Source organism: Pelmatolapia mariae, linkage group LG15, assembly GCF_036321145.2.
Source record: "Pelmatolapia mariae isolate MD_Pm_ZW linkage group LG15, Pm_UMD_F_2, whole genome shotgun sequence".
Lineage (NCBI taxonomy): Eukaryota > Metazoa > Chordata > Actinopteri > Cichliformes > Cichlidae > Pelmatolapia > Pelmatolapia mariae.
The window spans coordinates 15,268,731-15,295,589 of NC_086240.1; the positions used below are offsets into that span (position 1 = coordinate 15,268,731).

The following is a 26,859-nucleotide window of genomic DNA, read 5'->3' on the forward strand; positions in this document are numbered from 1 at the left end:
CCATTTCAAATGGTCTGTTACAGGCCCATAGCCCGTTTTTGGCTTATTCTTAACCGATCCCTGGCTTGTTGTTAGGATTATGAGATCCTCCATGTGACGTAGTCAATACAGCGCTGACTGGTAACACCCCTACGCAGCATGTGGGAAAACCGGTCATACTGTTTTGTGTCTCTACTAAGTGATGCTGCGATAAAGGAAGTTCACACATTTACAGCGTGCTTCATTTATGCATTTTAAAACTGGTATCATAGAATCATAATGCTGAAACTTTCTGTAGAACATTGTTATAGATTGATATTGATATATATATTTTTTTGTGTCAAATATAAACTAGGTTGTTACTTGTTGTTTCTGTAGATGGTAATCAAATAATTACATTCACGCACCACCAAACTATAAAACATTTAATAATTTATTTGGAATTATTGTTATTGCATGCATTAGGTACTGATAGTAGGTACAGATGGCAAGCACTTTGTCAAAACAAGCGGTGTAACCAGATGGTCCGAGTGTTTAGAGATGGCATATGGAGATTATATTAAGATAAATGAACAGTAAAACAGTTGGGTAGGGATGCAAGAATATTTTTATGATAAGAAAATGAAACAAATGATGTGTGGAATAGACCAATAGAACCAATATATAGTAAGAGTCTTGTTATATTGGATGAGGTAAAAGCAGATAGTGTGCTTGTTAAATAAGATCCAATTTAATGCTGCCTTAAAGACCCGGAGATAAAACATTCATCATAGAGTAATCAAATAATGTGTTAAGACAGCACAGATGATATTCACGTTTACGTCACAAAACAGTACCTTCTGTTTATACACTTCAGTAATAACCTGGCACCATATCAGCATTAAGTTTGAGATGAAAAAGTAATCAGTGATATTGTAATTACTCGTTACTGTTTCGTAGCTATGCTGTGCTTTCCAAGATGATCGGCACCTTTATATGGTGATGGAATTCATGCCCGGAGGAGACCTGGTCACACTCACCATGAACTACGACATCCCTGAGAAATGGGCTCGCTTCTACACGGCAGAAGTAGTGCTGGGGCTAGACGCCATCCACTCGATGGGCTTCATCCACCGCGACATTAAGCCTGACAACATGCTGCTGGACCAACACGGACACCTCAAACTGGCTGACTTTGGCACATGCATGAAGATGGACTCGGTATGTCGAGTTTATAGTTGTGTCACAAAACATGCCTTCTGAGTTAGTTGAGAGGAAAATGACATTTTGATTTTTCAGAGCTTCAGTGCACCACCAGGTGTTCAGATGGTGAAGTGAAGCTCTTACATCATGTTGTTTTGAAAGGCCACAGAAGTTATGTGCTAAACAACCAGCCTCAAGTGAGGCGGCAGTCCCGCCTCTGCTGCTGTGGGACAGGAAGTGTTTTTCATCCTTTTGTTTTCACCACAGCAATTTCAAAATAGCTCATTTCACTCATTTGAGCTCTCTGAATATCTGCCAGTAGACAGAGTATGTCATGCAATTCCTTCCCTAGTCTCAGTCTGGTAAAGAAACTTGAAGTGGTCTTAAAACACATTTCATTTGTGGTCCACATGGTAAAGATTTTTTAAAGAATTTTTTGCATGGTTCGAAAGATTTTGAAACTATGCAAAAACCAAGATTTTGAAAGAAAATATAGTAAAACAATTTTAAGCTAGTTTCATAAACTCATTGAGCCACACTGTGATTTTGTTTTTGCTTTTTTAAAACTTTTATTTTCTGCTTTCTGTCCAAAGTCCTTTCCAACCTTTTACTATTGCTTTCCCGTGTGTTATGTTGTAAATTCATCTTTCTGCAGACAGGTATGGTGAAATGTGACACAGCTGTAGGCACACCAGACTACATCTCCCCCGAGGTTCTCCAGTCTCAGGGTGGTGATGACTACTATGGCCGGGAGTGTGACTGGTGGTCTGTAGGAGTATTTCTCTATGAATTGCTAGTTGGTAAGTTATGTACTGTTCATTCAGTTAAGCTTTTATTAAGAAAGCAAACATGATTTAGTGCCCATTACATGTATAATTCAGCCCAGGCTGTTCTGACTGTAACCAGATAATGAGAGGTCAACTCAACATTACAGAGTTGTATTACGTTATGTTTTCTTGCTGTTTGGATATTATGTAACTTCCTTTATGTTAGTAATTATAAAAATGTGAGTTTTTGCTCAAGCTCCCAGATCTGTGTTTTGAGAATTTGACCTCTCATTCTTCTTGTAGGTGAAACTCCTTTCTATGCCGAGTCCCTTATCGGAACGTACGGAAAGATTATGAACCACCAGAACTCGCTCGTATTCCCAGATGATGTGGAGATGTCTCAAAATGCCAAAGATCTCATCTGTGCCTTCCTTACTGACAGGTTTGTATATGAAACCATAGATTATACTGTAAGCCCTTGTTTTTGTAATGTAACAAGAATTTGGTAGTAAAAAGGGAAAATACTGAAATGTTAGTAAAGCATAGAACTGATCAAATAGTGCATAGTACATATAACCTTGTTAACAAGGTTTATGAATTTACATTAGAGATAAATACAACACTGTAATAAAAAGCCTTTAAGCAATGAGGTGAACCATATGTCAGCAACACTAGCAAAAGCACAGGCAATTCTGAATGTAATGCAACGACCACCAAGAAGTCTGATTAGCGCGCAGTGTTTAGAGAAATAACCCCAACAATCGGACTATCCCCAATGAGGAAGCACTTGGCGACAGCAGGAAGGAAGAACACAAATTTGTCAGGAAAAATTTTCACAGAACCAAGTTCAGGGAGAAGCAGCTATTTGCCATGGCTGCCTGTGGGGTGAGCGGAAGAGAAAGGAAAGCACTGAGTGATAAAAAACAAAGGCGTATATTTGCCTGCAAATACACATCATGGTGGTATTGTTCTTTGTTTCCTTGGACTGATCCTGCACTTTAGATTTCCTGCCTGAAATATATATTATTAACCACAGGGATGTCTGCCCATGACTCACAAAGTAACTGAGAGGCATCACTTCTGAGTTTCAGTTTGTGTATTTTTCCTCCTGCAACCAACCAACCAATCAAAACGTGGCTGATTAAGATACTTTTGGGAAAATTAGTTGTAAAGGTGTCCCATCCCCCTTGGAGAAACCACTTCCTGTTTACATTAGTAACTCCGCCCACGACAGGGCTCGAACACAGGCCCTTTCTGCTTCAGTACAGAGCAGCCTTTCATTTTTCCTCACTCAGTTTATTTACCTTCTCACTCACTGCTCTCTCACCACAGACAGAATCTCGCATGTGTGTACGGCTGACACACACACATCTTGAACACTGACTACTGACTGCATTCACCACTTAACCTACATGCTCCATCACTGTCTCCTCATTATGCTGAATCACATGTGTAAGCACAACCACCCTGCTCGTTTTGGAATTTTTCATCTCTCCTTTCTCACCATGTGTTTTTCATCGCTTCATTTGTAAATGTCTTCCTCCACCTTTTCTCGGTGCCACTTTCCATTTCTTCGTTCTCCCTTTTCGTCTGTAACTTTCTCCTTTGCAGTTTTCTGGGCATCGAGACATGGCTTGTAACCCTGATTTGGCTGCATGTCACTTTTTCACGCAGAGGTTTTAAAGTCTCTCCTCCTTTTTTTTTTTTTTTCCTCCCCACCCCTGCCCTCTCTTCCCCTTGGCTGGATCTGGAATGTCCCACACGTGGCAAGCCCAAACTGCCCCACCCCTCCAACCCTGTACCCAGAGGTGGAGGAGGGAGGCGAGGGGATGAGGCAAGAGGGAAAATGAGTGTGTGTATAGATTCAGTGAGAGAGAGAGGAGAGAAGGAGGGAAGATTTAGGAGTTCTTGAGTCAGAATTGTTGATGTTCCTGCCTGGTATCCAGTCCCCCTGTCTTTACTGCTTGGAACTTGGACTGAAGAGGTTTTCAGGCGTATCCATTGTCCAACAGCGGTCTGGTGGCTCTCCGTGCTGGTCAGTGTGGTCAGTGCAGAGTGGTCATGCCGCTAAGTTCCATGTGTTTGGGATGACATGTTCGTGATGGTGGGTGGAGAGGAGGAAAGGGGTGTGCTGTACTGCGTTGCACTGTGTCACACTTAGGCAAACCTGCTCACCGTCTGACTGCTTGTTCCTGTCGCTGTGTGCAGGAAGGTTCGTCTGGGCCGCACCGGAGTGGACGAGATAAAATGTCACCCCTTCTTTAAGAACAACCAGTGGACCTTTGACAACATCCGTGACAGTAAGTGTATCCATATACTTGTCTTTAAAACTTCTCTCTATATTATGCCACAATGCAGGAGCATCACACATTTCCATTTCTGGTAATGTGCAAATGTTTTTCTTTTTCTCGGTTTGTTGCCGTTCCCATTGTTTTGCTTCTCTTATCATCTCCAGCCCATTCCTCTGCAGTTCTGTTTTGCTTCAGTCTGAGTTAGAATTTTATTTCCAGCTCCTGAGTCATTAAGTCTACTTGTATGGTACACATGCTCGCCATATGCTCGCCATTCATATCTGACAGTATATGACAGGGTGCTTTGCAGAGCAGGAGAGAACATTATGCAGAATAATCAGCTACGTATGGGTACCAGTCTAAAATCATAAATTGGCGAGTGTACTGAACATATTGAGGTCCTGCACCACATGTGTGACTGGATAAAAGGAACACTATGTTGTAGCTTAAGGAGATAGATAGATAGATAATATAACAGAATTATTTACTCACAGGTGTGTTAGGAAAAGAATAAAGAGAAAAAATCTTAGCTATTTAATACTATAATTGTTAAATCAGTACCAATGTTTGTACTTTAGTATATTTTTTCTTTTCTTTTTTTTTAAATTTAGGCTTAGACTGTCCGTATCAGGAAGGACAAAATAAACAAGAAGGAGAAAAAAATAAGAAGAAAGGGATATATTAGAAGTATGAGCAGGACCTCTGTGTCTGTATATAATTACATTCAGTCTCTTTTTCGTTGCCTCGCCCTGTCTCTGCCTCACCTGGCTCCGATTAAGGCAGAACTTCTGATCACAGCCTGGCAATCTGGAACACGAAACCATTGCTCTGCTGCTCGGCTCTCTTCATGTTTGCATGTGCACGCTCATGCAACCGCTCCAAACACGACCTTGCTTCCACTGTGAAGTCCCGCTAAGCTGCACGTCCCTCTCGGCCCTCTGTGTCTAAGGGTGATATTACTTCCCGCACCGTCTGGGCCCTGATTTCAGCGCTTTATCATTTGAGTTGTTTTCATGTTTATTAAGCACAGGGATGGTTGAAGGCAACGAAACCAGCACCACGGGTCGTTGGATGGATGCTTGGCTGGATAAATGAATGAATGAATGGATGGATGTGACTGGAGGCAGCACCCCCCTTAGCAGCGGGTGGGGCAGGCTGTGCGGCCTGTGTGGACCGGTCTAATGAGAGGGGCGTCCCAGTTTGGAGGGTTGCTCCCGCTCTCTCACTCTCTCTGTGGCCGTGGCTGCCTGTCATTAGTCACCCGCTATCAGAGAGCATTCTGGGAAGTCATGCCACAAGGGCCTCCATGGAGCGCCCCGAGTCTCTTTCTGTCTCACCACATTTTGGCTTTTTTTTTTCTATCGCTTCTTTTTATTTCCCCCTCATTTGTTTCATTCCTGCGCTTGATTTCGCTCTGTATTTTCTGCACCATCTTTGAGTCACATTTGTCACACTGGGGGCTGTCTTGACCCGCAGTAATAAGCTCTTTACTCAGAGCCAGAACTGCGCTGGTCTGAAGAACTTCATCCAAAATCGCTGCTTTTTTTTTTCTAATTAGGATCTATTTATAGGCTCGAGGGCTTGCTTAGTTTTATCTGATTGGCCCTTTAACACATTTTTGTCTGCAGACTTTTAGAGTCAGTCTTGTGAAAAGAGAGCGCAGAAGGAACCTTCTCTCTTGGCATGGCTTGTGAAAGGCGCTGTGTATGGGGCACAAAGCAAGCACTGTACGGGAAAAGGAGTGGTGTCAGGCTCACGCCAACCTGCAGACTCCTAAAGTAACCAAAGCCAAAATGGACATGCATTTATTCAAATTGCTGAAAAAAAAAAATTAGCACTCAAATGTCTTTGATGTATTTTAATTTTAAATCCCCAAGCACAGGATTGTTTTCAGTCTGATTTTATGTAAAACCGCAGTTTTCTCTTTGCTTTAACCCTCCTGGTTTGCACCTCCTTTGTTCCCCTTTTTCGCTTCATGACTCTTTCCCTTTCTTCCTGTCTTCCAGCTGTGGCCCCAGTTGTGCCAGAGCTGAAAGGTGACATAGACACCAGTAACTTCGATGACATAGAGGTTGAGAAAGGAGATGTTGAGACCTTTCCTCCACCCAAAGCCTTTGTTGGCAACCAGCTACCATTTATTGGTTTCACCTACTTCAAGGAGGATCAGTAAGTGTTTGAATCTCATATTTTTATTTTACTTTAACTCTATGTTTGTTCTTAAGTATTTGATATATTCATGTTTGCGTTCCTTTTAGTTTTCCTGTCTTTTCTTTTTTTAAATTGAGATTTTTATGCTACAAAGCTCAGCATGTGTAGATATTTTGCAACACTTAATTACACTGAGGAAACAGGCTTTTAGAATAACACTGTGCTTAAAATATGAGAGAAAAAGACAGCTTCACGCCCATGCCTCACCAGTCAGACACTGCAGGCCTGTTAAAACTCCACACTGCTGCCTTGTTCTGACAGCCTCTTTAACTGCCCTTGTCGCCTGTGATGAATCCTGCTTTGTAAACCCTGCTTTTGTTCAGCAAAAAATAGAATGAAACAACACTTGCAGGTTCAACCACCATTAAGGCAGCAATCACCCAAACAAAGCTATTGTGTTAAAAATGGCAGCGTTTATTGTTCAAGACATATTATCTGGATAAAATTCACTTCATAAATGGCTAAGGCAAGTTGGTTGTGAAGATCAAAAACGCACACAGTTTTCTAATCATCATACATGAAACTATGTGCTCACAATCCGTTTCAATAGATTAATTTATACCCTTTAAAGATCTGCCATAAGTAGCCAGCCTCTCCTCCCGTTCCACACAAAGTCAAGCCTCAATAAGCAAAGAACAAAAACAAAATAGAAACTTCACAAAATAACTCAATTTCAACAGATAAAGAAACAAACCTGTCTTTATCACAGCTGCTCAGCCATGCTTCTGGACCTAGTCAGTTAGATGAGCTTCAGGTTACCTTTTTTGTACCCGTAGGTAGATTTGGTCTTCTGTACATGAGTCATCTATGCTTACATGCACATTTTCAAAATAAACACAGACAGCAGGTATGCTGAACGCGTTCTCCACCAGAATAAGATATCATTCTCTCTCTTTGCAACATCATTAGTGATCATTTTTCGTAGCGTGGACAACAGCTGAGCCAGTCATGTGCGTGGGAGACTGAGCCTTGAAATTTGTTCTGTGGTTAACCAGCCGGTGCCCCTTATCACCAGTCATTTTCCAGACCAACGTCGCTTCCATCTGGCTACACAACAGCGCAGCTATTCCCAATTACCACAGGAGCTGCTTCTGCAGTGAAACAGCTCAATTAAATGGCTCAAGTGTTACAATCAGTGTTGGTCAAGTTACTTGAAAATAGTAGTTAGTTACTAATTACTGATTACTTTTCCAAGAAAGTAATCCTGTTACTTTACTGATTACATGTTTTTAAAAGCAATTCGTTACTTTATTACTTAGTTACTTTTAAAAAGCATGATACACAACCTGAAAACATTATAAAGCAGTAGACCTTTCAGCCCAATTTTATTTTTTCTGCATAATCCATCATATAAATTGAATCAAATGAAAAAGTCCCTTATTAAAAATTGTTTTATTAGTTTTAATCTTTTAACTTTATGCACATTGCATCAAGCAAAAATTTAATCTGAAGAAATTTGCTGAACATTTAAACCTATTTTTTTGCATATTCCAGCATATGTGTTTACACTCGCTCTTTCAAATAGTAAAACACGGCAAAAAACAAATAAAGTCAAAGATTCAATCTATTGTCACCTGTTTAGCAGGAGTGGGGCCGCGGTCATGTCAGTGGGGGGATTTTAGGGTTTCTCTGTGAATTTCACATTCCCGTGGCAGCTTGCTAGGTGCTTGCTCAGATTTAAAGTTTAATTTTTCTCTGTAGAAAAAAGTTTTCTTCCCACGCAGAGTGTACAGCATACTCTAATGTTTTTGTCACTTTTTACAGATTAAAACTCAAAGTAATGTCAGTACTTCCAAGCTTTCGTACTCTCTACCGCACTCCATATTATCCATTGTTGATCTACACACGTCTGTTGCTGCCACAGACGTCGCATGTTCATACGTCATGAGACACTCTCACAAACAAAATCACGGTTTAGTAACGCAGTAACGCAGCGTGCTTACGGGAAAGTAACAGTAATCTAATGACTTTTTTGCAATAGCAATCCCTTACTTTACTCTTTACTTGAAAAAAGGAATTGGATAACACATTACTGCCCATCTCTGGTTACATTTAACTGAGGGGAGCTGAAAAAGTTTGAGCAGAAATGCTGTAGACTTAATTGAAAGCTATTTATAAGCAGTATAAAATAATCAGGCTAATTATAATTATTACATGTTTCCAGAAAGGTTACAACAGCGGATGAATCTGCTTGTTTAATTTAGCAAAGATTTTATGCTGGATGCCCTTTCTGACAAAACCAATTATCCAACCTCACGGCCGACACTGAGTTCTCTAGCATGTGTCTCCTTCCGATCTTTTTTTTTTCTCATGTAAAAAGTGAATGTGTTGTATGTGAGTGCGTACTCGTACATTCAGTCTAATTGCATATTAGTGTGTACCTTTTCTAAAATCACCCTTAATTTGTCTGTTGTAAGCACGGGTATTTTTATTTTAAAAATTCTGAACACTCTGCAAAAATTGGTGTCATAAAAAGGCTTTACATAGTTAAGTTGTTATTCAGCCCCTGTGGCCGAGTCACTCAATAATTCCCACCACTACAAGCCCACCGAGATGGTTAACAGTTGGCAAAAAGTGCGTGGGTTGAAAGATTTCTGCCAAGACACCAAAAAGATCTTCACACGTTATTGCTTTTTCCACTGTGTATGGTTTCAGGATTAGGCTTATAGGTATTAGTGTAAGTGCTTTCTGAGCTCTCTAATGTCATGTAACACTGGGCAAAAAATGTCTTTTAATGGATCTGGTTGGGACAAAATGTATCTCATGCTTGTAGAAATGTGGACCTGATGATGGTGTGTGATGCTGTCAGGGTTGGAAATCCACCTGAGGTTGACTCAGTTACAAGCATTCATGGTTATTGACCGTCCATCTCTCGTTCTCAGGCTGTTAAAGGGAAGTAAAAGCAGTTCTGCAAAAGATTCAGAGGACTGTGAGGAAATCTCAGAGGACAAGGAGAATTGTTCAGACAATAAAAAAGAGGTAGTTTCCTGTTTTTTTTGGGTTTTTGGGGGGGTGGGGGTGGGGGAGGGGTTGAGGAGAAAATGAAAATCACATAATGCTGTTTTTGTATTCACTCATCTGTCAATTTGAGCAGCTGCAGAAAAAGGTTTCCCAACTGGAAGAGAAGCTCGACAATGAGATGCAGGCCAAAGATGAGCTGGAGCAAAAGTGCAGGTAAGATAAAACATACAGACAAAGCTGATCATCATCATGAAATATGATCCTGTTTGCTATATAAACGTAAATGTTAATCAGTGTTCAGTCAGCTTATTAAATGTCTTGGTTAAAAGGTTTTTAAATTAGACATCACCAAAGGATAACTGGTTTCCCTGAGCCATGGAGGACATTTTTATATGGTGTGTCACTTACTTCCGGATATATAGAAGTGTTTTGTAAAACAGGAAGTGACATCCCATCCTCAAAGCTGCTTTTAGAAATCCCAATATTAGGAGACGTTAAAGGAAATCCAAAAGTGGCAGAGAAAAAGAAAAAAGCAAGAAGAATTTCAATGTATAAATACATTTTTGAAAAGACAATTTTTAACTAATTGTGAAAAATTTTAATCTTTTTTTTTCCACCACCCAGAAATGCTACCAACCGTTTAGACAAACTCGTCAAAGAATTAGACAAGGAGGTAAGAGCGGGTGCATTTCAACCATGTACCTGATGGGATAAAGAAGGTCAGAGTTTGTTTCCACTCACACTGTGTGCGAATTCCTCTCTCATCAGATGAACAGCAGGCAGAAAGTCGAGGCCTCACTGAGGCAGCTGGAGAGAGAGAGAGCTCTGCTGCAGCACCAGAGTGCTGAGAATCTGCGCAAGGTGGAGATTGAAACTGACAGGAAACGCAGCCTGGAGAACGAGCGTGAGCACCTGTGAACAAATGTAGAGTCTTGAGCTGTCCCTCATTTCTTTAAATTTTGCTTCAAAGGAGGACTTCTTATTTTATTTAAAGTGATTTTGAGCAATACTACAGAAGTTTTGAAGTTTTTTGTCGTTTCTTCTTTTTTTTTGTTCTTTTTTTTTTTTTCAGTCCAGTCCTTGTACCTGACCATTTGTTCATTTTGCTTTGTTTTTTCGTTTAAGCTACGTAACACTGTGAATCATCAGGCTTAAAGAACCAATCTTAAGTTGCCACTTTGTTATGAGCAGCCACAAAATCAAAAACACATATGTTTTTCGTTTCTTTAGTTAAATCTATGAAAAATTCCAAATATGCATGTTCCATGTATAAAATAATATTTCTGCACAAACAAAGTGCAAAGCAAAGAGCTTTTAACCAAAAATATGATACATCACAGCAACGAAAGGCAGCCAACACCCACAGAAGAATTTCTCTTATCCTTCATACGTCTTGAGAAATATTCCTGATAAACTATAAGAAAGCTTGTCTAAGGGAGTTCAGGCTGCTTTGAAGAATAAAAGTCGTCACGCCAAGCACTGACTTTCAAGCTTGTAAGAAGTGTACAAACTGTACATGTTTGCACCCATTTTCCTACTAAAATCTAAGGAGTTGCTCAAGGCTATTGCACAGTACCTTATCTAAATATCAGATGTATAACTTGTGAAATATCTTTCCATATTTGTGGTTGTCATTTGATTTTATATTCAATTCAGGCAAGTCAAATTGTGTATTTATACGTCAGGCTCAGAAATATTTATAGTTGTGGATTGACAGTATTATAATATCGTATGGATGGATGAAATTTTTTATACTACACTAACTAAAAATGACTTTGTTTTTACTCAACAGTGAACAACCTGCGGGACCAGCTAGAGGATCTGAGGAAGAAGAACCAGAATTCACACATCTCAAATGAGAAGAACATCCAGCTGCAAAAACAAGTGAGGGAAGCTTTTTAAAGTCACCTAACATGGTGTTGTCTTTCTCTTATTTTCAATTTTCCGTATCACTGCACTTTTTTTCCTGTGTTGAATATGTGTTTTTTATTCATGTTAATAAAAACATACCAAATTGGTAATCCCTAATTCTGAATGCCTTCAGCATAAAAACAATTTCATCTTCTCTTTATTTATTTTCCTTCCCTTAATATCCGTAGCTTGAGGACGTCAATGCTGTGCTTCAGGCTGAGCAAGAGGCTGTAGCGCGGTTAAAGAAGAGTCAGGCGGAGGTGCAGAAACAAGCCCAGAGCCTGGACGTTAGCCTCGGGGAGATGCAGGAAAAGTGCAGCCAGCTTGAAAACAGCAAGATGGAGCTGGAGAAGCAGCTGAGGGGGCTGCAGGCCGAACTGGAGGAGGAGAGGAGAGGCCGCAACATGGGGACAGAAACTATTAATGACCTACAGGGTGAGACGTGGCTCTCTATTACACTCTGACAGCAAGAGGTATTAACATAGTCGTAAACAGATTTAAAGCAAGGTTATGTGAGTTCTGTTTGGACTTTCTTGTTGGTAGCCAGTTGTAGGTAAACTACAGCCTTCATTAGCAATGTTCAGAAGTAAAATTATGTTAAGCTATAGTTGCTTAATCTTTTTTCAGCAGTTACCTCATCATCAAGCTTTGATTTGTTTTGTTAGATAGTTAAAGGCCATTGAATGAATACCTCTGCAGTGAAAATACTGATTTACTCACCCTAACCACAGGTAATCAATGTGATCTTTATACTCCCTAAAAGTTACTGCAGTAAACAGCGCAGGAAAAAAAGATGTTATGCAAGTTGGAGCTGAAGGCTCAACATTAGATGTGAATCACTTTTCTGGATCGTGCACTGGGAAATGTCTGATCATAGGTGGAAACATCTGCTCAAAAGCCTGAGAGTGAAGCAAGAGGCCGTAAAAGCCAAAGGAAAACCCAAGCCAGAACCTTTTGTGGAAACTTAAGCATGCTCACTCCTGGCAGAGAGGCCACTGACTGAGGTCAGAGGGGATGTATGTAGACCACAGTGTTACCTGTTTGTTGTGATGCCTGATGATCCCCCCCCCCCCCCCCCCCCCCCACCCCATGTCAGAATCTCCGTGTGGGTGGAGTCAGGGAAAAGAAAGACTGAGTGCAATGTTTTCTGCATATTTAAAGATGTATGTGGGCTGGGATATTATGTAATGTCTGAAGCTGAACAGTTCAGGCAGAGTTTTTAATTTACTACACGTTTGGCTCAACACTGTCACATCGTATAGAGCCTCATTATGGTAGCATCTTGACAAATAAAAAGAATACATGTAATGAATGTTATTCATTCTTTTAAACAATTCCTATTGCTCCATTACAGGACGCATCTCAGGGCTGGAAGAAGAAGTGAAAGAAGTGAAGTCATCTCTTTCCAAGGTCCAGACTGAAAAAAAGGAGCTACAGGAGAAGCTCAATGAGCTTGAGAAGGTTGTTTTTGATTACTTATTACAAATTTCCAAATTGAAGGGAGAAGTATTCCTCCTTAAAAACTTTTGTTCATTAAATAACAGACACTACGACTCCAATATCCATCTTTGACCCTTTAGAAAAAGAGCAACCAAGAGATCGACCTTACGTTCAAGCTGAAGTCCCTGCAGCAGAGTCTGGAGCAGGAGGAGGCAGAGCACAAGGCCACCAAAGCCAAGCTTGCTGATAAAAAGAAGACCGACCAATCCATAGAGGAGGCAAAGTCCGAGGCCTTAAAAGGTGAGGAAGTGGGAGGGAGGAAGAGGGAATGTTGATTGGAGAGTACTCTTAAATGTAAAAGTGATAGTTTACACCATATTTAACTCACCTAACCAAAGTAAGGCATTGCCTTAAGCAAAAGCCAGTCATGAAAGGGAAAAGGTGACTTCTGCTGCTTTTAAAAGCTGTTGAAGAAACAAATGAAGGGTCAATTGATGTTAAACATTACTGACAAATAATTCTAGTTCATTCCCAGCAGGTTGACAGAAAACTCGGAACAGACTGACGTTTAGATTTGCTGCTGACTGTCCCTCTCATGCTAGTCCATTTATTTCATGCCACAAGCAAGTTTACTGAAAGGCAGCAATGATTTTTGTCAGTACTCCAGTGTCGAGTGGAGTGTAGATTGCCCTGCTGATGTCTTTCCTTGCGATTTCCTTCGGTTCAGAGATGGAGTGCACCCTGCAGGAGGAGCGCAGCTTGAAGATGCAGGTGGAGGGAAAGCTGCTGCAGCTAAAAAAGGACTACTCCATGCTGGACTGTGATTACAAGCAGGCGCAGAACAAGCTGGATGAATTTCAGGCACAGAAGGAGAAACTTTCTGAAGAGGTTTGTCCCAAATGAAACATGAATGGCAAAGTACTAACAAAGTAGTAAACATTGTTTTGAAGAAAATGACCCTACATCAAATATTAAGAGTTTCAAAGTTTCCCATTTTAGCAATCTCTAAAACAACAACCTCACAACAGCTCTCATTTACTAATGGCATGTACGCACAAATCTGTTCATGAATCGAGCACACAAACCTTTCACAAATCGGTATTAATATTTTTAGATCTGAAGTTTTTTTTGTAGCATGAACAAAGTATTTCTGATCATGCATACAAACAAATGGCCTGGCTGTTCTAGGAGTTTTAAGCATAAGTCTTTAAAATGAATACTGCTGCTACTACTACTACTTATCATTGTAACCCTTATTGTTATTAATATTATTATTTTTTTGTTTCTATTACTACCACACTACTTTTGGGTCATTATTTACAGTTTTCCAAGTCCATAAGCCATAAAATTCTCAAAAAATAAAATAAAATACTAAATGGAAAGGTCTCTGGTATTGCTTATCTTATTTTAAATGATCTTATCTTGTCATTGTAAATGACTTCCATCATTTCTGGATATCATCACTTACACTGTCATTTCCTGGCACTAACCCACAGATGCTATTTATTTATTTCTTCTTCTTATTATTATTATTATTTAATATTTGAGGATTTTAACATTTTTTTCTCACTTGTGCCACAGTGAGCATCTCAAAACCTTTTACTAAACCTGAAGTTTTCTTTTTTTCCCCACTTTTCATAAATCCAACAGTACGTTTTTCATACACACTTGTTAAAATTAAAGTAAATTAGGGTGTTTACCTAATCCACTCAGCAATGGCAGCTGTGGAAAAACAAAGCAAACCTGAACAGAATGGATAAAACTCAACAAAGTAGCAAATGAAGGTGTGCCATGGAAAGAAATTGTGCCTTGCAATGCAGGATTCAGTCGGTATTATCATCGTTATAGTATGTGTACTATGTATATAATAGTCATCCCACTGCTTGACGTAAACTTTCAAGACTATTGAAATTTCACATTGTGCTTTTACTCACTGAAGAAAAATTCATTTGGGGGTAAAATCATATTCTGCACCTGGCCATGGCTTTGACTGAACAAAAAAAACATTATTACAGACTTAATATCTACGTTCTGTGGTGATGAACGAGGAAAGCTAGGTGGGTGAGCAACGGCCTCTTGTAATGAGCATGTGATTTTATTTTCAAGCATTTTGTACAAAGTGGTGCTCAGTTGTTCTGAAGTTATACCCTCTGTGTCTAACCAACTACTAGTAGGATTAACCACAGCTTCGCATCCCTGCATGTATCTTTGCAGGTGTTGCACCTGACCTCACGTCTGGAGGAGGAGATGCACAAGCGGAGTATGAGCCAGAGTGAACTGAAGATGCAGAACCAGCAGGTGTCTGTGCTCCAGTCCTCTGAGAAACAGCTCAAACAGGAACTCAACCAACTGTTAGACATGAAGCAGATGCTGGAGAAACAGAACCAAGAACTACGCAGGTCAGACACATGTCCACATACTGCATACTTGTTTATTCTAATTTCACTATATACTACAGCTGCCCTTAGGAAGTACTTAATAGCACATACAGTCTTCATACTACTTTTGACCCCTCTATATTGCAGAAGATTGTGCATCAAAATGCCCTGAAAAGCACGATGGCTCGCTTTATGCAGAATGCAACCACATGCAACTGCACAACTCGGTACTTTTAAAATACAGTGTACTAGAACATACTAAATCTTTTTCTGGCTAACTAAGTAGGTAGTATGAGTATTGGACTGCACCCATGATATCTAATGAGGATAATATGCATATGCAAATATAGCAAGAGTATTAGTGACTTTAATGTTGTTGGCAAGTCTCATTCATTTCCTCTGATTTAAAGACATTGCTTTGGCTCTGGTGTTCAGTTGGCCTGCAGCAATGACTGACAGATTTCTGGTCCTGTTTCAGGGAAAAGCAGGAGGCTGATGGCCAGCTGAAGGAACTGAAGGACCAACTGGAGGCACAGCACTGTTTCACAGTAACTCTTTCTTTTCTTTTCCTTTTTGTGCATGCTATCTGCAAACAGCAGTGACAACCAAACCACTTCAATTGTACATTTAAGTGAATTGGCTTTCCCTAGCTCCTCACACGTTTACTCTGTAAGTGTAATCTAAAAACTGATTGGGTCTACATGTTTTCTTTATCAAAGACCCTTTACAAGACGCAGATCCGTGAGCTGACGGATGAGCGTGATGAGAAGAATAAGCTGTACGAAGAGGTGCAGCAGCAACTGGCAGAATACCAGGAAGAGAGGTAACTGTGGCTGCTGTGCTTTGATCAGCCGACTCTGCATTCAGTATAAAAACACTGTAAACACTTAATCACCGGCTTAGTATGGAAATTGACATAAGCAGCAAAAAACGAATCATTCAAACTTGCAGTTTTTAAAGTGGCAGTGGCAGTTAAATATGTGTATCTCAACTCTACAAAATTCATTTTATCTGTACTTGAAGAATATAACAGTCTTCTCAGATTAGTGTCATTTCCCTTGTTCAAATTAATCTCAGCCAAACAGAAGGACATGACCTTTCACAGACTGAATGAAGCTGAACCAGATTAGCAGCTGTCCCAGATGCACTCGAGCCAAACATTATTGTGGACAAATAATGCTTTCAAATAATTCAGCAAAGACAAATAGTCCCAGAAATATCAGTGCATGGTAGCACTACAGGCTGTTGATTTTTAGGTAATAACAGAAGGGATCTTCCTGTCTTTCTAGGATTTATACAGCTCTGGTAATTAATAAGATAATGGTAATTCATGCTCTCTTTCCCTCTGCAGGAAGTCACTGACAACCCGGCTGGAAGAAAGCTTGACCAAAGCAGACACTGAGAAGTTGGCTCGTTCTGTCGTTGAGGAGCAGTTCTCCAATCTGGAGAAAGAAAAGATCATGAAGGAGCTAGAGATCAGCGACATGATGATGAGGCACAAGCAGGAGCTCAGCGATAAGGAGGCCACCATCAGCTCGGTAAGATTGGCTCAAGTTTTGTTTGTTCGAGCCAAAAAATGTTTGTTAGCTGTTTGGATGAAGTCCCTGCCTGCTGTTGCTACATTTTTTTGTAACTTATGACCTTTTCAGAAAGTCTTGACACTTCTGTATACCACTGGTTGTAGCTAGAAACTCTGCAAGGTATCTTTAATGCCCTGGGAAATATTTAGTTATGTCAGTAGCAATTTACCCTCAAGACCATCATTTGTGCAGCCACTGTAACAAAACATCATAAACTATTAAGAACAATAAGAGTCACTAATGTTTGGCTTGGCTTTGTTCCCTTTTATTCATTCTGGAAAGCTCAAAGTACAGTTTGTTTTGAAATGAGTTATAATATTCTTGTCACCTGACTGCTATGCAGAGTATCCACTGATAACATCGCCTAACCTCTGCTCTATCCACCTTCACAGCTGGAAGAGTCCAATCGTACTCTGACGGTGGACGTAGCCAACCTGGCCAGTGAGAAGGAAGAACTCAACAACCAGCTGAAAGAAATGCAACAAAGTGAGCGTCACTCTTCTGTAATGAGCAACCGATAAAACTAATTTCTATCAAGAAGTCATTTCCTCCAAGTTATAGAATGTGTGTTAAAAGTTGGCATTATTTATGCAGATAAAGATGTAAAATTATCAGAAAAGTAGCCACTGTTGTGTTTATCGAAAAACAGAGTATTTGTCCTGTAAATTGTTAACCAAATTTCTGAAACATTGTGTTAAGAAATGTGTATGAGTTTTGATTTGCTATTTTTATAGAACTCCAGAAAGCAAAAGATGAAGAAAACTGTCTCAAAGAGTCCTTTGAAAAGCTGCTGCAGAACGAAAGAACGCTAAAAATTCAGGTGTGTGTCTGGGTGCCTACACAGGTCTGGAAAGTCTGCTACACTTTATTTTTTACGTGCTACTCTTGTGTCACATCAGTTGTTAAGAGTAATTTTCTACTACAGGGTTGTGTTGAACTCTGGGTAAAAGTCACTGAAACATATAACATATTGCTGCAGGCTTTCCTGTTGAATTTACCAGGCTTGTATTTATCATAAATAGATCTCTGTAAAAGTATATATTACATGATTTTTTTTTTCTCTCAGGCTGTGAACAAACTGGCTGAGGTGATGAACAGGAGGGAGAAGGTGCGGGGAGGCCACCAAGGCACTGACACCGAGGTGCACAAGAAGGAGAAGGAGAACAGGAAACTGCAGCTGGAGCTGAAAGCAGAGAAGGAGAAATTCAGCACTGCCATCGTAAAATACCAGAACCAGCTGGCTGAAATGGAGGCGGTCAGTACGCCCACACTCCCAGAAAATAAACGCACGGCGTATAAGCAGATACATTTGCCAGAAAGAATCAGTAAGATACTGAGAGAGGCTGAATTTTGATTACCAATTAAAATTCTTACTGTAGAGAAGGAGACGGACAGACAGAGATACTGGGGAAAAAAAGACTTGGGATCATTGTATTTGCTAGAATTTCTCAATATTTCTCAAGCTGTAGTGTCAGCTAGAGATTTGGAGTGCTTTTTACAGGACCTGAGCTGAGAGTGCATAGAAGATGGATGAAGCTTTATTACTATCTATTGGTTTGATTACTTTTGTTTAAAAGCCTCATTTTTACTATTATTTCCCTCAGCATCTTGGTTTTTTGAAGCCAGAAATGGCCATATTTGAATGAAAAGTGTTTGAGGGTTGGTCAGGATGGCCAATTCATAGTGGTAAATTCCCAAATAATACTCAGTGGATCACAGACTTCTTGGACAGTTTTGTTTTTGTTTTTTTTGTTCAGTTAACCACACACACGGAGACCAAAATATTTGGCTGATTAATTGCATTTAAAATGCTTCCAAGGCTACCGACAGCCCAAACACAGACAAGAGCTCCATTTAGTGACTTTGTGAGCAGTACTGTCAATCAGTGTTGATGGGTATTGTCGGCGGCAGCATGGACACCCAACTTTGTGAATACAGTAAGTCAAGAACGAGGTGATGTAGGACTTTCAAATTGATATCATAAGTGCATCCACTAGGAGGCTGAGTAGTAGCACTGGTGGCCATTAGTGTATATATTTTAAAACTGTGGAAGTTTAACTACTAATCTCTAATCATCTTTATTTCTGCTGGAAAGTTGGGCACTTTCATTCTGCAGATGGACTCTTTTCAAGTCAGCTTCAGGTGGCCATTCAAGGAAGTGCAGCTTGATATGTTGTTTTTTGTTTTTTTTTTAACTTCATGTAAAGATGCTATGAAATTGTATAGGGGAAAACATTTCTCCATGTAGATCAAACTGAAAAAATATGCACTTTATATTCTTGGAAGAAAATATCCATAGTTTCTGTGTTTCTAATTATCTCCCTGATATTCTGCATTAGATTGATAATGCAGCAAGTGAGAAAGTGAGTTCATCTAACAAGCTGTTTGTTTATTTAGCTGATGGCAGAAGAGAACCAGATGCGTCTAGATCTTCAGATGACGCTGGACAGTAAAGAGAGCGACATTGAGCAGCTGCGATCCCAGCTCACATCCCTCAGCATTCACTCTCTGGACTCCACCAGCATCAGCAGTGGCAACGACTTAGACTTAGAAGGATACCCAGGTAGACCCTTCATCCTGCTGCCATCATCACAAAGATTTGCTTTAACATTTATATTCAATGCCCGAAAGCACTTCTTTATACCTTTCTTCCAGTCCTTTCTTTTTCCTCATTATGCCTCTTCCTTTTCATCCCATTCATTTCACCTTAACTTCTCTCTTCATGGTCCGGTGCAGTGCGCATTACTCACTCTCACACCTCAGAATCAATGTCCTTCACCTACCAGCGCACACACAAATCCGTCTGCATCGACACTCGGCCAAACCTTCGCTCGGCTCACGCTCTCTTTGGCTCTGACTCTGAGGACGAAGAAGAGCATGATGGGCGTCAGGAGCGGGGCCAAACTCCCCTGGCCCTTACCTATGAACCGTCCTCTGAGCCTGAAACCGAACCTGAACCTAGAGGTGACCCTGCATGGCAGTTCAAAGCCAGGATGTGGATTGAAACTAAAGCAAAGCAATTTTTTTTGAAAGAGCTTTTTACAATATTTATCCATAAAATTTCGGATGGGGGGTTCATTTTCTTCCCTAATTTTAGTGAGTTTGGAATGAAATAACTCCAAACCCTTGCCTGACACCGTGAACCTGTAGCTAATCCCTGTACAGTTTGGCTTTCTCTCTAATCCTTGCAATGCAAACACGCACAGCTTGATGCAGCACGGCTTTGCTGAAATTTATTCCACTACAAAAGATTTGGAGAGTGAAGTTGTGTGTAGATTTCTACTAATAATTAAGTTACTTTCTTTCTTTTTATATCTCTACTATGTACATGTTATGTTTTGGAATTGCAGTTCCTTAGAAATCTTGTAGTTCTCGCGTAATAGTCTGTTGCTGTTTCTCAAAACGGAGAACAGGACATCCTGTGCCTTGCCCTTTTGTATTAGTGAGGAATAATTTCCTTACTGAATGCTATCTTCTTAAAGAAAGTGCCACCAAAGCATGAGACTGTCAATATTTGCTTTTAAGTGATTCACACAATTTAAGGTTTTTGTCTTTTGTATGTTAACACCTTCCTGTTTTCCCTCCACTCATTAGACTCCAGGCTGGAGGGCTGGATCTCACTTCCTTCCAAGAACACCAAGCGATTTGGTTGGGACAAAAAAGTAATGAATCCACCAATATTTCTTGCATTTAAAAAAAAAAAAAAAAAAAAAAAAAGCTTGGAGTCATTTTCCACGGATCGAACATTGTTTTCCATTTCCTTTACAGTATGTGGTCGTGAGCAGTAAGAAGATCCTGTTCTATAACAGCGAGGTGGATCGAGAGCAAGCTAACCCTTTCATGACCCTGGACCTTGAGTGAGTCATTAAAAGCACCTTTTAAACATGGAACACATTAGTAAATACAGTGGTCCCTCGTTTATCGCGGCAGTAACGTTCTAAAAATAACCCGCGATAGGTGAAATTATTATAGATGTTTTAAGGCTGTACAATCCCCTCACTACATGCTTTATACACTTTTCTCAGACAGGCATGAACATTTTCACACTTTTCTCTCTCGTTTAAACACTCTCAAAGTTCAAACCTTCGTAGAAAAATAAGTCCAGTATTATAGAATGAAACCAAAGGAACCCACCTTTGACGGTGCAAAACGTTTCGTCAACATTGTTGTGTTTTTGTTGGGGAGAAAACGTACAAACATACAGTACAGCACTTCAGAGTCACACGATGAACGCATTCCGTACTGTACAGGAGACATGGCATGAGATTGATTGACAATGGTCTACAACCAATCAGGACGCAGAACACAATGCACACAAAAAAAAGCATGCAAAATTGCACGAAAAAATCCGCGAAGCAGCGAGGCCGCGAAAGGTGAACCACGATATAGCGAGGGACCACTGTAATAACTTTACTAAATAAGCAGAACGTCATGTGCCTGTTGAAGCAAATTAAAATTTTGACAGGTTGGCACCAGATTAAAACCTGGGGAATTAACAAATGTATTATAATTGAGTGAGTGTTAAGACAAAGATTCACATCCACAATCCATCAGCAGCCTGGTATCCCACACTTTGTGCCTTGTCTTGCATATTGAGACACTGATTGACTCTAGTTTTAAAAAGGAGGTCTAGATCATCATAACTGTAACCTTTGTCAAATCCCACACTTTGGGAGAGCAGCACCAATCATTGTTAGCCAATGGTGCTTTGCAATATCATACTAAAGTAAATATCTGAATCCCAAATAACTGAGATCATCTAAAATATAACACTGAATTTGACTCAGAACATGTTTTTTTTCTTTTGTTTGTCCAAATTTAAAAAAAAAAATAATTTTACATTTTAAGTCACCATCTTTTCCATCAAATGCTCCACAGAGAGCATGGTGACTCATCGCAAAGTCAAAGCTGTGCAGATTTTTGGTGGAAAATAACAGAAATTACCATAGAAAAAATCAGCTCAAATAAAGACCACAAAACTACTCAGAGCTACACAGAGCAGGTGGAAGACCAGTCATTTTTCACTCCTGAAACTCAAAGGTTTGTGCTTTCAGAGTGTTAAATGCCACAGTTACAACGCATCTCTCAATACTGTCCCACTTTATGCCACTTTACCTTAAAGAGATTTGGTTACCCCGATCCAGTAGCTGTCTGGAAGTTAAGGTAAAACTAAAAATGATGAATGTTGCTGGGTGTTGGATTCATCCTCTGGGAATAATCAATCTTTGCAATGGCAAACAGCAACATGGGAATAAGCTAAAGCCAGTGTAAACAATGGGATTTGATAATAATGCAAGACAATTAAAAAACAACCAAAACTGATCTGTTGTTGCATTTCAAGTCTTCTTCTTTTTTTTCTTTTTTTTTAAATAAATCTGAATCACTCTATATAAAGTAGGTTTATCATACTGGGTGGGCATTAGACTTCATTTCTGCATCTCTCTCACTCTTTCAGTAAGCTGTTTCATGTCCGACCTGTAACTCAGACTGATGTGTACCGTGCAGATGTCAGAGAAATTCCAAGGATTTTCCAGGTAATGAGTTGAGACCGTCCCGGTTTCCTTCTCTTTATTTTCTTGCTTTCTTGCATTTGCTGCCTTCTGTTTCTCCAGATCCTATATGACAATGAAGGTGAGAGCAAGCGTGAGCAGGATGCTGGAGCTGAACCCACAAACTCTGGTGATCGCGCCTCATACATCAGCCACAAGGGCCACGAGTTCATCGTCACCCTCTACCATTTCCCATCCAACTGTGAGGTCTGCAGCCGGCCTTTGTGGAACGTCTTCAAGCCTCCACCAGCGCTTGAGTGTCGTCGCTGCCACACCAAGTTCCATAAAGACCACCTGGATAAAAAAGAAGTTATTGTACCCTGCAAAGGTCAGCATGCTCACTCAGGATTTAACAGAAAACTTGATTTTTACGGTTGCACTAAAATTACCCAAGAATCTGTACATAGTACATGCATTTGGGTTCAAACATCTGTTTAACAAACAGCCCCAAAATATTAAAATTAATTGCTGTCAAAATTCAAAATAAAGAAAACACACAAAAACACAAGATTAGAATGGCACCATCATGTAATAGATTTATGTATACATCATAGACTTGATATTGGGGTGAGGGAGTTGGGTGGGTCCAAAGCTGTTCTTTCTTGTTCTCGTACACATCAGGATATAATCCACCTCACACAGGCTGCCTGGGTGGAGTGCGCAACAGGCAGAAGACACTAGAGCGCAATCAGATATCACACAAAACTTAAATGGTTAAAGACCATTTAATGTCCCATCTACTGCATCCAATATTCACATTCTCGCATGTCTGCGTGTCTAAAAAAGATCAACGCTAAAGTGGATGTATGAAAAGCTGCAAAATCTAATCTTGGGAATATCTCTCTCTTAATCTTTTTTTTTTATGATCTTATTAACAGTGAACTATGACATCTCCACGGCCAAAGAACTGCTCCTCCTGACCAGCTCTCAGACGGAGCAGAAGCACTGGGTCAGTCACCTCCTTAAGCGCATCCCGAAACACCCGACACTGAGTCCTCCCCCTGTGGCACGCAATTCCCCTGAAAAAGCACCCCATTCCTCTCCGCAAGTATCCCCACGACCTTCGCCCAAGACCTCTCCTCGCATGTCCCATCGAGGCGCTGTAAAGATCCAATCCACCCGGCAGCAACCGTCATCGGGGAAGCCAAGGTGAGAAACCCACAAAAACAAGTTTGGAAATTTTACTTTATTCTTAACTATAAGCTTTAATTTTACATACTGTCTGGGGGTATCCCCTTCACAGTCATCTAGGAAATATGTTTTTCAGTTTTTATTATTATAATAATAAAACTGAGCATGTTTAAGAAACTTCACCAACATTGACGTTTTAAAGAAACTAACAACAGAAGTATAAAAATGCAATTTGTTCAAATATTTATGCAATAAAAATAATATGAGCGTTTGTAATTTAAATGAAATAAATATGCAGCAAATGCTGCTTGTTATTTTACTTAACTAATCTAGTGCTCATCAGGAGATCTTTTGTGTTTTGATTTGTGCTTTCTTGGCCTTATTCTCTTCTCACTTTCAATTGTCTGAACCTTTTCTGAGCTTTCGTTAGCATGAAAAACATGAAAACTGTTTGATTATGATGAAAAATGCAGGTAAAGGTCTTAAACGCTGTTTCTTAACTACATTGTCTAGCTTCTGCATAGTTAAAAAAAAAACCAAAGCTCTGGCTGATGTACAATATTTTGCTTTAAACTGACTTCTGAACCTTCTCATCTGCATTAATGATGCAGCATTAATGCTCGCACACAGCACCTCACCGAGCATCAATGGTGACTTAACTGAGTAGAAAATGGCATCAAACCTTTTGTGGGACTAATTAACTGTATCTGTCTTGTTTTATGAGAACATTAATGCAGTTAGTAGTTTCAACTTTCAGCCACACCCTAACTTGCTTTTGTCCTTCAGCACTGGCCCCATGCTCCGTATCATCCTCCACTGACCCCCGATCTCTTCACCTCTGACCCCACCATTTCTAACGTCTCTCATGCTGGGAGACTGTAAGTAGCATAGCTTGGTGACCCTCTCCACCTGCATCGCTGCCGTGCCTATTAACCCACTCATCATAGAAAGCAGCGTAAAGTACCTGGTGAACTCCTAAGCATCCCACTGGTGCCCCCTGGTGCACCCTTCTGACAGTGGCATGTGTTGTCTAGCAGATTAACGCATCACTAAAGGCTGTCTGTTAAGGTACTCAGCCATCCAGGTCATCATAGTCTAAGGAGCTTGGAAAGAAAAGCGTTTGGACTTCTTTAAGTTTCTTGAAGACGTTTCGCCTCTCCCAATAGGACTCTCCCTATTGGGAGTGTCCCTAAGGAAGGCCCTGATAGACACTTCCAATAGGGCTTAAAAATCTGGGCCTCTCCACCAATTGCTCTTAGAACTGAAGAAGCTTCTCGGATGAGAGGCGAAATGTCTTCAAGAAACTAAAGGAGTCCGGACACTTTTCTTTCCAAGCTCCATAGATCTCTAAAGGCTTTTTGACCACTAAAGGCTCCTTGAACGCCTCATACTTGATGTTTCAGACTGTTTGAGTTTGACCTCAAAGACTGGAGTTGGGCATTGGATGATGACGATAATCATGATGATGATGATGATGATATGTTCTTCTGAAGAAAGTTAAAGAGGAGGGAGAGGGTAACTGGACCTCTGCATGAGATGTGTGGCTTTAACGTATTGAGGCATGCTTTTGTGTGCTTTCCAAGTTTACAGCTAAATGCAAGTCACCTTGCTGTTTAATCCTGAAGTTACAAAATGTTTAAGATAATATCACCAAAAAGTAGAAATATTAGGGAAAATTGTGGTTCAACATATTTGGAAGGAGTAAATCCATGAAATAATATAAAGTTTTTCTTTTAAGTCTTGCTTTTAAGATGACAAAAAGTGGCTAGTTAGCTTAGCTTAGCTTAGCATGAACCTCAGATTATTTCTTTCGAGTGTCAGTTAATGTGCAAATCAGCAATTCTCATAATTTGTGGGATCAATATTTATTAGTAGGTTATATTCAAGTGAGATGGGTGCTAGTTGTTTGTCCCTGTTTCTTTCCTTTATACTAATTGCTATAGTTAGCCTAACCCTTTTCACAGCAGCCATTTTGACATGAAATAGCAAGTAAACACAACTGTTGCTAATCACACTAATTGAGGCTCTTTAGCTTAAAAAGAATAGAAGTAAAGTCAGTAGCAACACGTGTTTTCCTGCTGTTATATGTCTACGAACGAGCGTCTTCCCTGTAATACTAAACGATTTCTTCTACTTCAATTTTTCTTTGGGCAAACATGCACACTAATAAATATAACTGTATCTGCCTGCTTTTTTCCCTGCATCTACACTTTCATTGTGTGGTTACTGGGTAGCTTCCTTGTTTATTAGTCAATGTGTGGATTTTGTGTGGGCGTGCCTTTGAAGTCCTGCCATACTGTTGGTAGCATACCAGGTTTTTCTCATCTTCTTTTTTGTATTTTCCTCTATCTTCACAGTTAACCCTGGCTAATATTTTCATCCGTGTGGAGTAATGGTGGTCTGGAAGCGGTGCCTACATGTGTTATGTTTTTTCAGAGAAGACTATCAAAAAAAGCAAAAAAACCCTAAAGCCCTAAAAAAACACTAATATGGACAGAAAACTGGCTGACGTCATGAGAAAAAGGATTTATGTTTTTTTGTCATTTTAACAAAAGGAGAATCAGGACAGTCTTCCCATTACAGTGATTCATCCAGTGAAAAAGATTCAACAATCTTCACGATTAAACTGCCCTATTTTCTTTTTTCTTTTTAATCATCATAATTATGACAAGACTTTTTCTCTTTGCGTTTGTAAAAAGATTACGCATGTGTTTGAACATTTGTATATACGATAAATATCTATATCTGTGTATCGTAGCACATAACGTGAAGCTAATAGTATATATGATTGTTATGTTTCTATGACCACATCACACACTATATATGGTTGTCCTGTAAATGTATTAAAACGGTTTCATGGCTTCTTTTTGAGTGGAAAATGAGCCTTTATAAGTACATCTGTTATAACATACGAGAGAACAATGTGAACTCAACTGAAACAATGTTGTTTTTTTTCTTGCGCTTCATGACAATTATTGATTGTTCATATATGTTTAAATCCCATGTGTAGAATTTTTGGGGTGATACATTAAAAAAAAGTAAAAAATCAAGACTTAAGCATTTCAATTAGTTCCTCTGGTGATCGTATTTGTGTGTTGTGCATGCCTGGGCTCTCAAACCATACCTAACATGTGACTGTTTTTGAGTTGTTAGTGTTAATATTAATGAAAAAGTAGTTTATTCTGTATTATATTGGTAAACAACAAAACAGTACCAAATAATTATGTTATACTACAGCTAGTGTGTGGTGGTGAGCAGTAAAAAGCTCCTGTTCTATAACACTGAGCTGGATCGAGAGAAAGCAAACCTTTTCATGACCCCGGACAATGAGTGAGTCATTAAAAGCAGCGTTCAAAAATGTTATGTTCATTGACTAAATGAGAAGTACTTTGTGTACCTCATGATGCAAAATACTGAACAAATGAAAATCCTAGCAAGGCTCAAAAGGAAAAGCTTTGGAATCTGCAAATGGGTTTTAATTT

At 39.8% G+C, this 26,859-nt stretch overlaps 1 protein-coding gene across 3 annotated transcripts in view; it reads left to right on the top strand.

The window, feature by feature from the left end:
• Positions 1-26,429, top strand: part of LOC134643373 (rho-associated protein kinase 2-like) — a 34,215-nt gene extending 7,786 nt beyond the window's left edge. Inside the window, exons 5-32 of one of the 3 annotated variants that reach the window (XM_063495705.1) lie at positions 919-1,179; positions 1,817-1,961; positions 2,232-2,370; positions 4,137-4,228; positions 6,226-6,385; positions 9,310-9,406; positions 9,522-9,601; positions 10,013-10,061; positions 10,157-10,292; positions 11,181-11,272; positions 11,488-11,734; positions 12,654-12,760; positions 12,880-13,039; positions 13,467-13,627; positions 14,954-15,138; positions 15,596-15,665; positions 15,837-15,940; positions 16,469-16,655; positions 17,090-17,183; positions 17,432-17,517; positions 17,764-17,952; positions 19,095-19,260; positions 20,292-20,359; positions 20,466-20,554; positions 22,153-22,231; positions 22,310-22,574; positions 23,125-23,395; positions 25,735-26,429. In XM_063495705.1, coding sequence (XP_063351775.1) covers positions 919-1,179; positions 1,817-1,961; positions 2,232-2,370; positions 4,137-4,228; positions 6,226-6,385; positions 9,310-9,406; positions 9,522-9,601; positions 10,013-10,061; positions 10,157-10,292; positions 11,181-11,272; positions 11,488-11,734; positions 12,654-12,760; positions 12,880-13,039; positions 13,467-13,627; positions 14,954-15,138; positions 15,596-15,665; positions 15,837-15,940; positions 16,469-16,655; positions 17,090-17,183; positions 17,432-17,517; positions 17,764-17,952; positions 19,095-19,260; positions 20,292-20,359; positions 20,466-20,554; positions 22,153-22,231; positions 22,310-22,574; positions 23,125-23,395; positions 25,735-25,738 — 3,783 coding nt within the window. In that variant the 3' untranslated portion in view covers positions 25,739-26,429. Of the gene's footprint in view, positions 1-918; positions 1,180-1,816; positions 1,962-2,231; positions 2,371-4,136; positions 4,229-6,225; positions 6,386-9,309; positions 9,407-9,521; positions 9,602-10,012; positions 10,062-10,156; positions 10,293-11,180; positions 11,273-11,487; positions 11,735-12,653; positions 12,761-12,879; positions 13,040-13,466; positions 13,628-14,953; positions 15,139-15,595; positions 15,666-15,836; positions 15,941-16,468; positions 16,656-17,089; positions 17,184-17,431; positions 17,518-17,763; positions 17,953-19,094; positions 19,261-20,291; positions 20,360-20,465; positions 20,555-22,152; positions 22,232-22,309; positions 22,575-23,124; positions 23,396-24,780; positions 24,869-25,734 lie in introns of those variants that run through there. The other 2 variants (XM_063495706.1, XM_063495707.1) reach the window with 2 other exon arrangements.
• Positions 26,430-26,859: the final 430 nt, after the last annotated feature.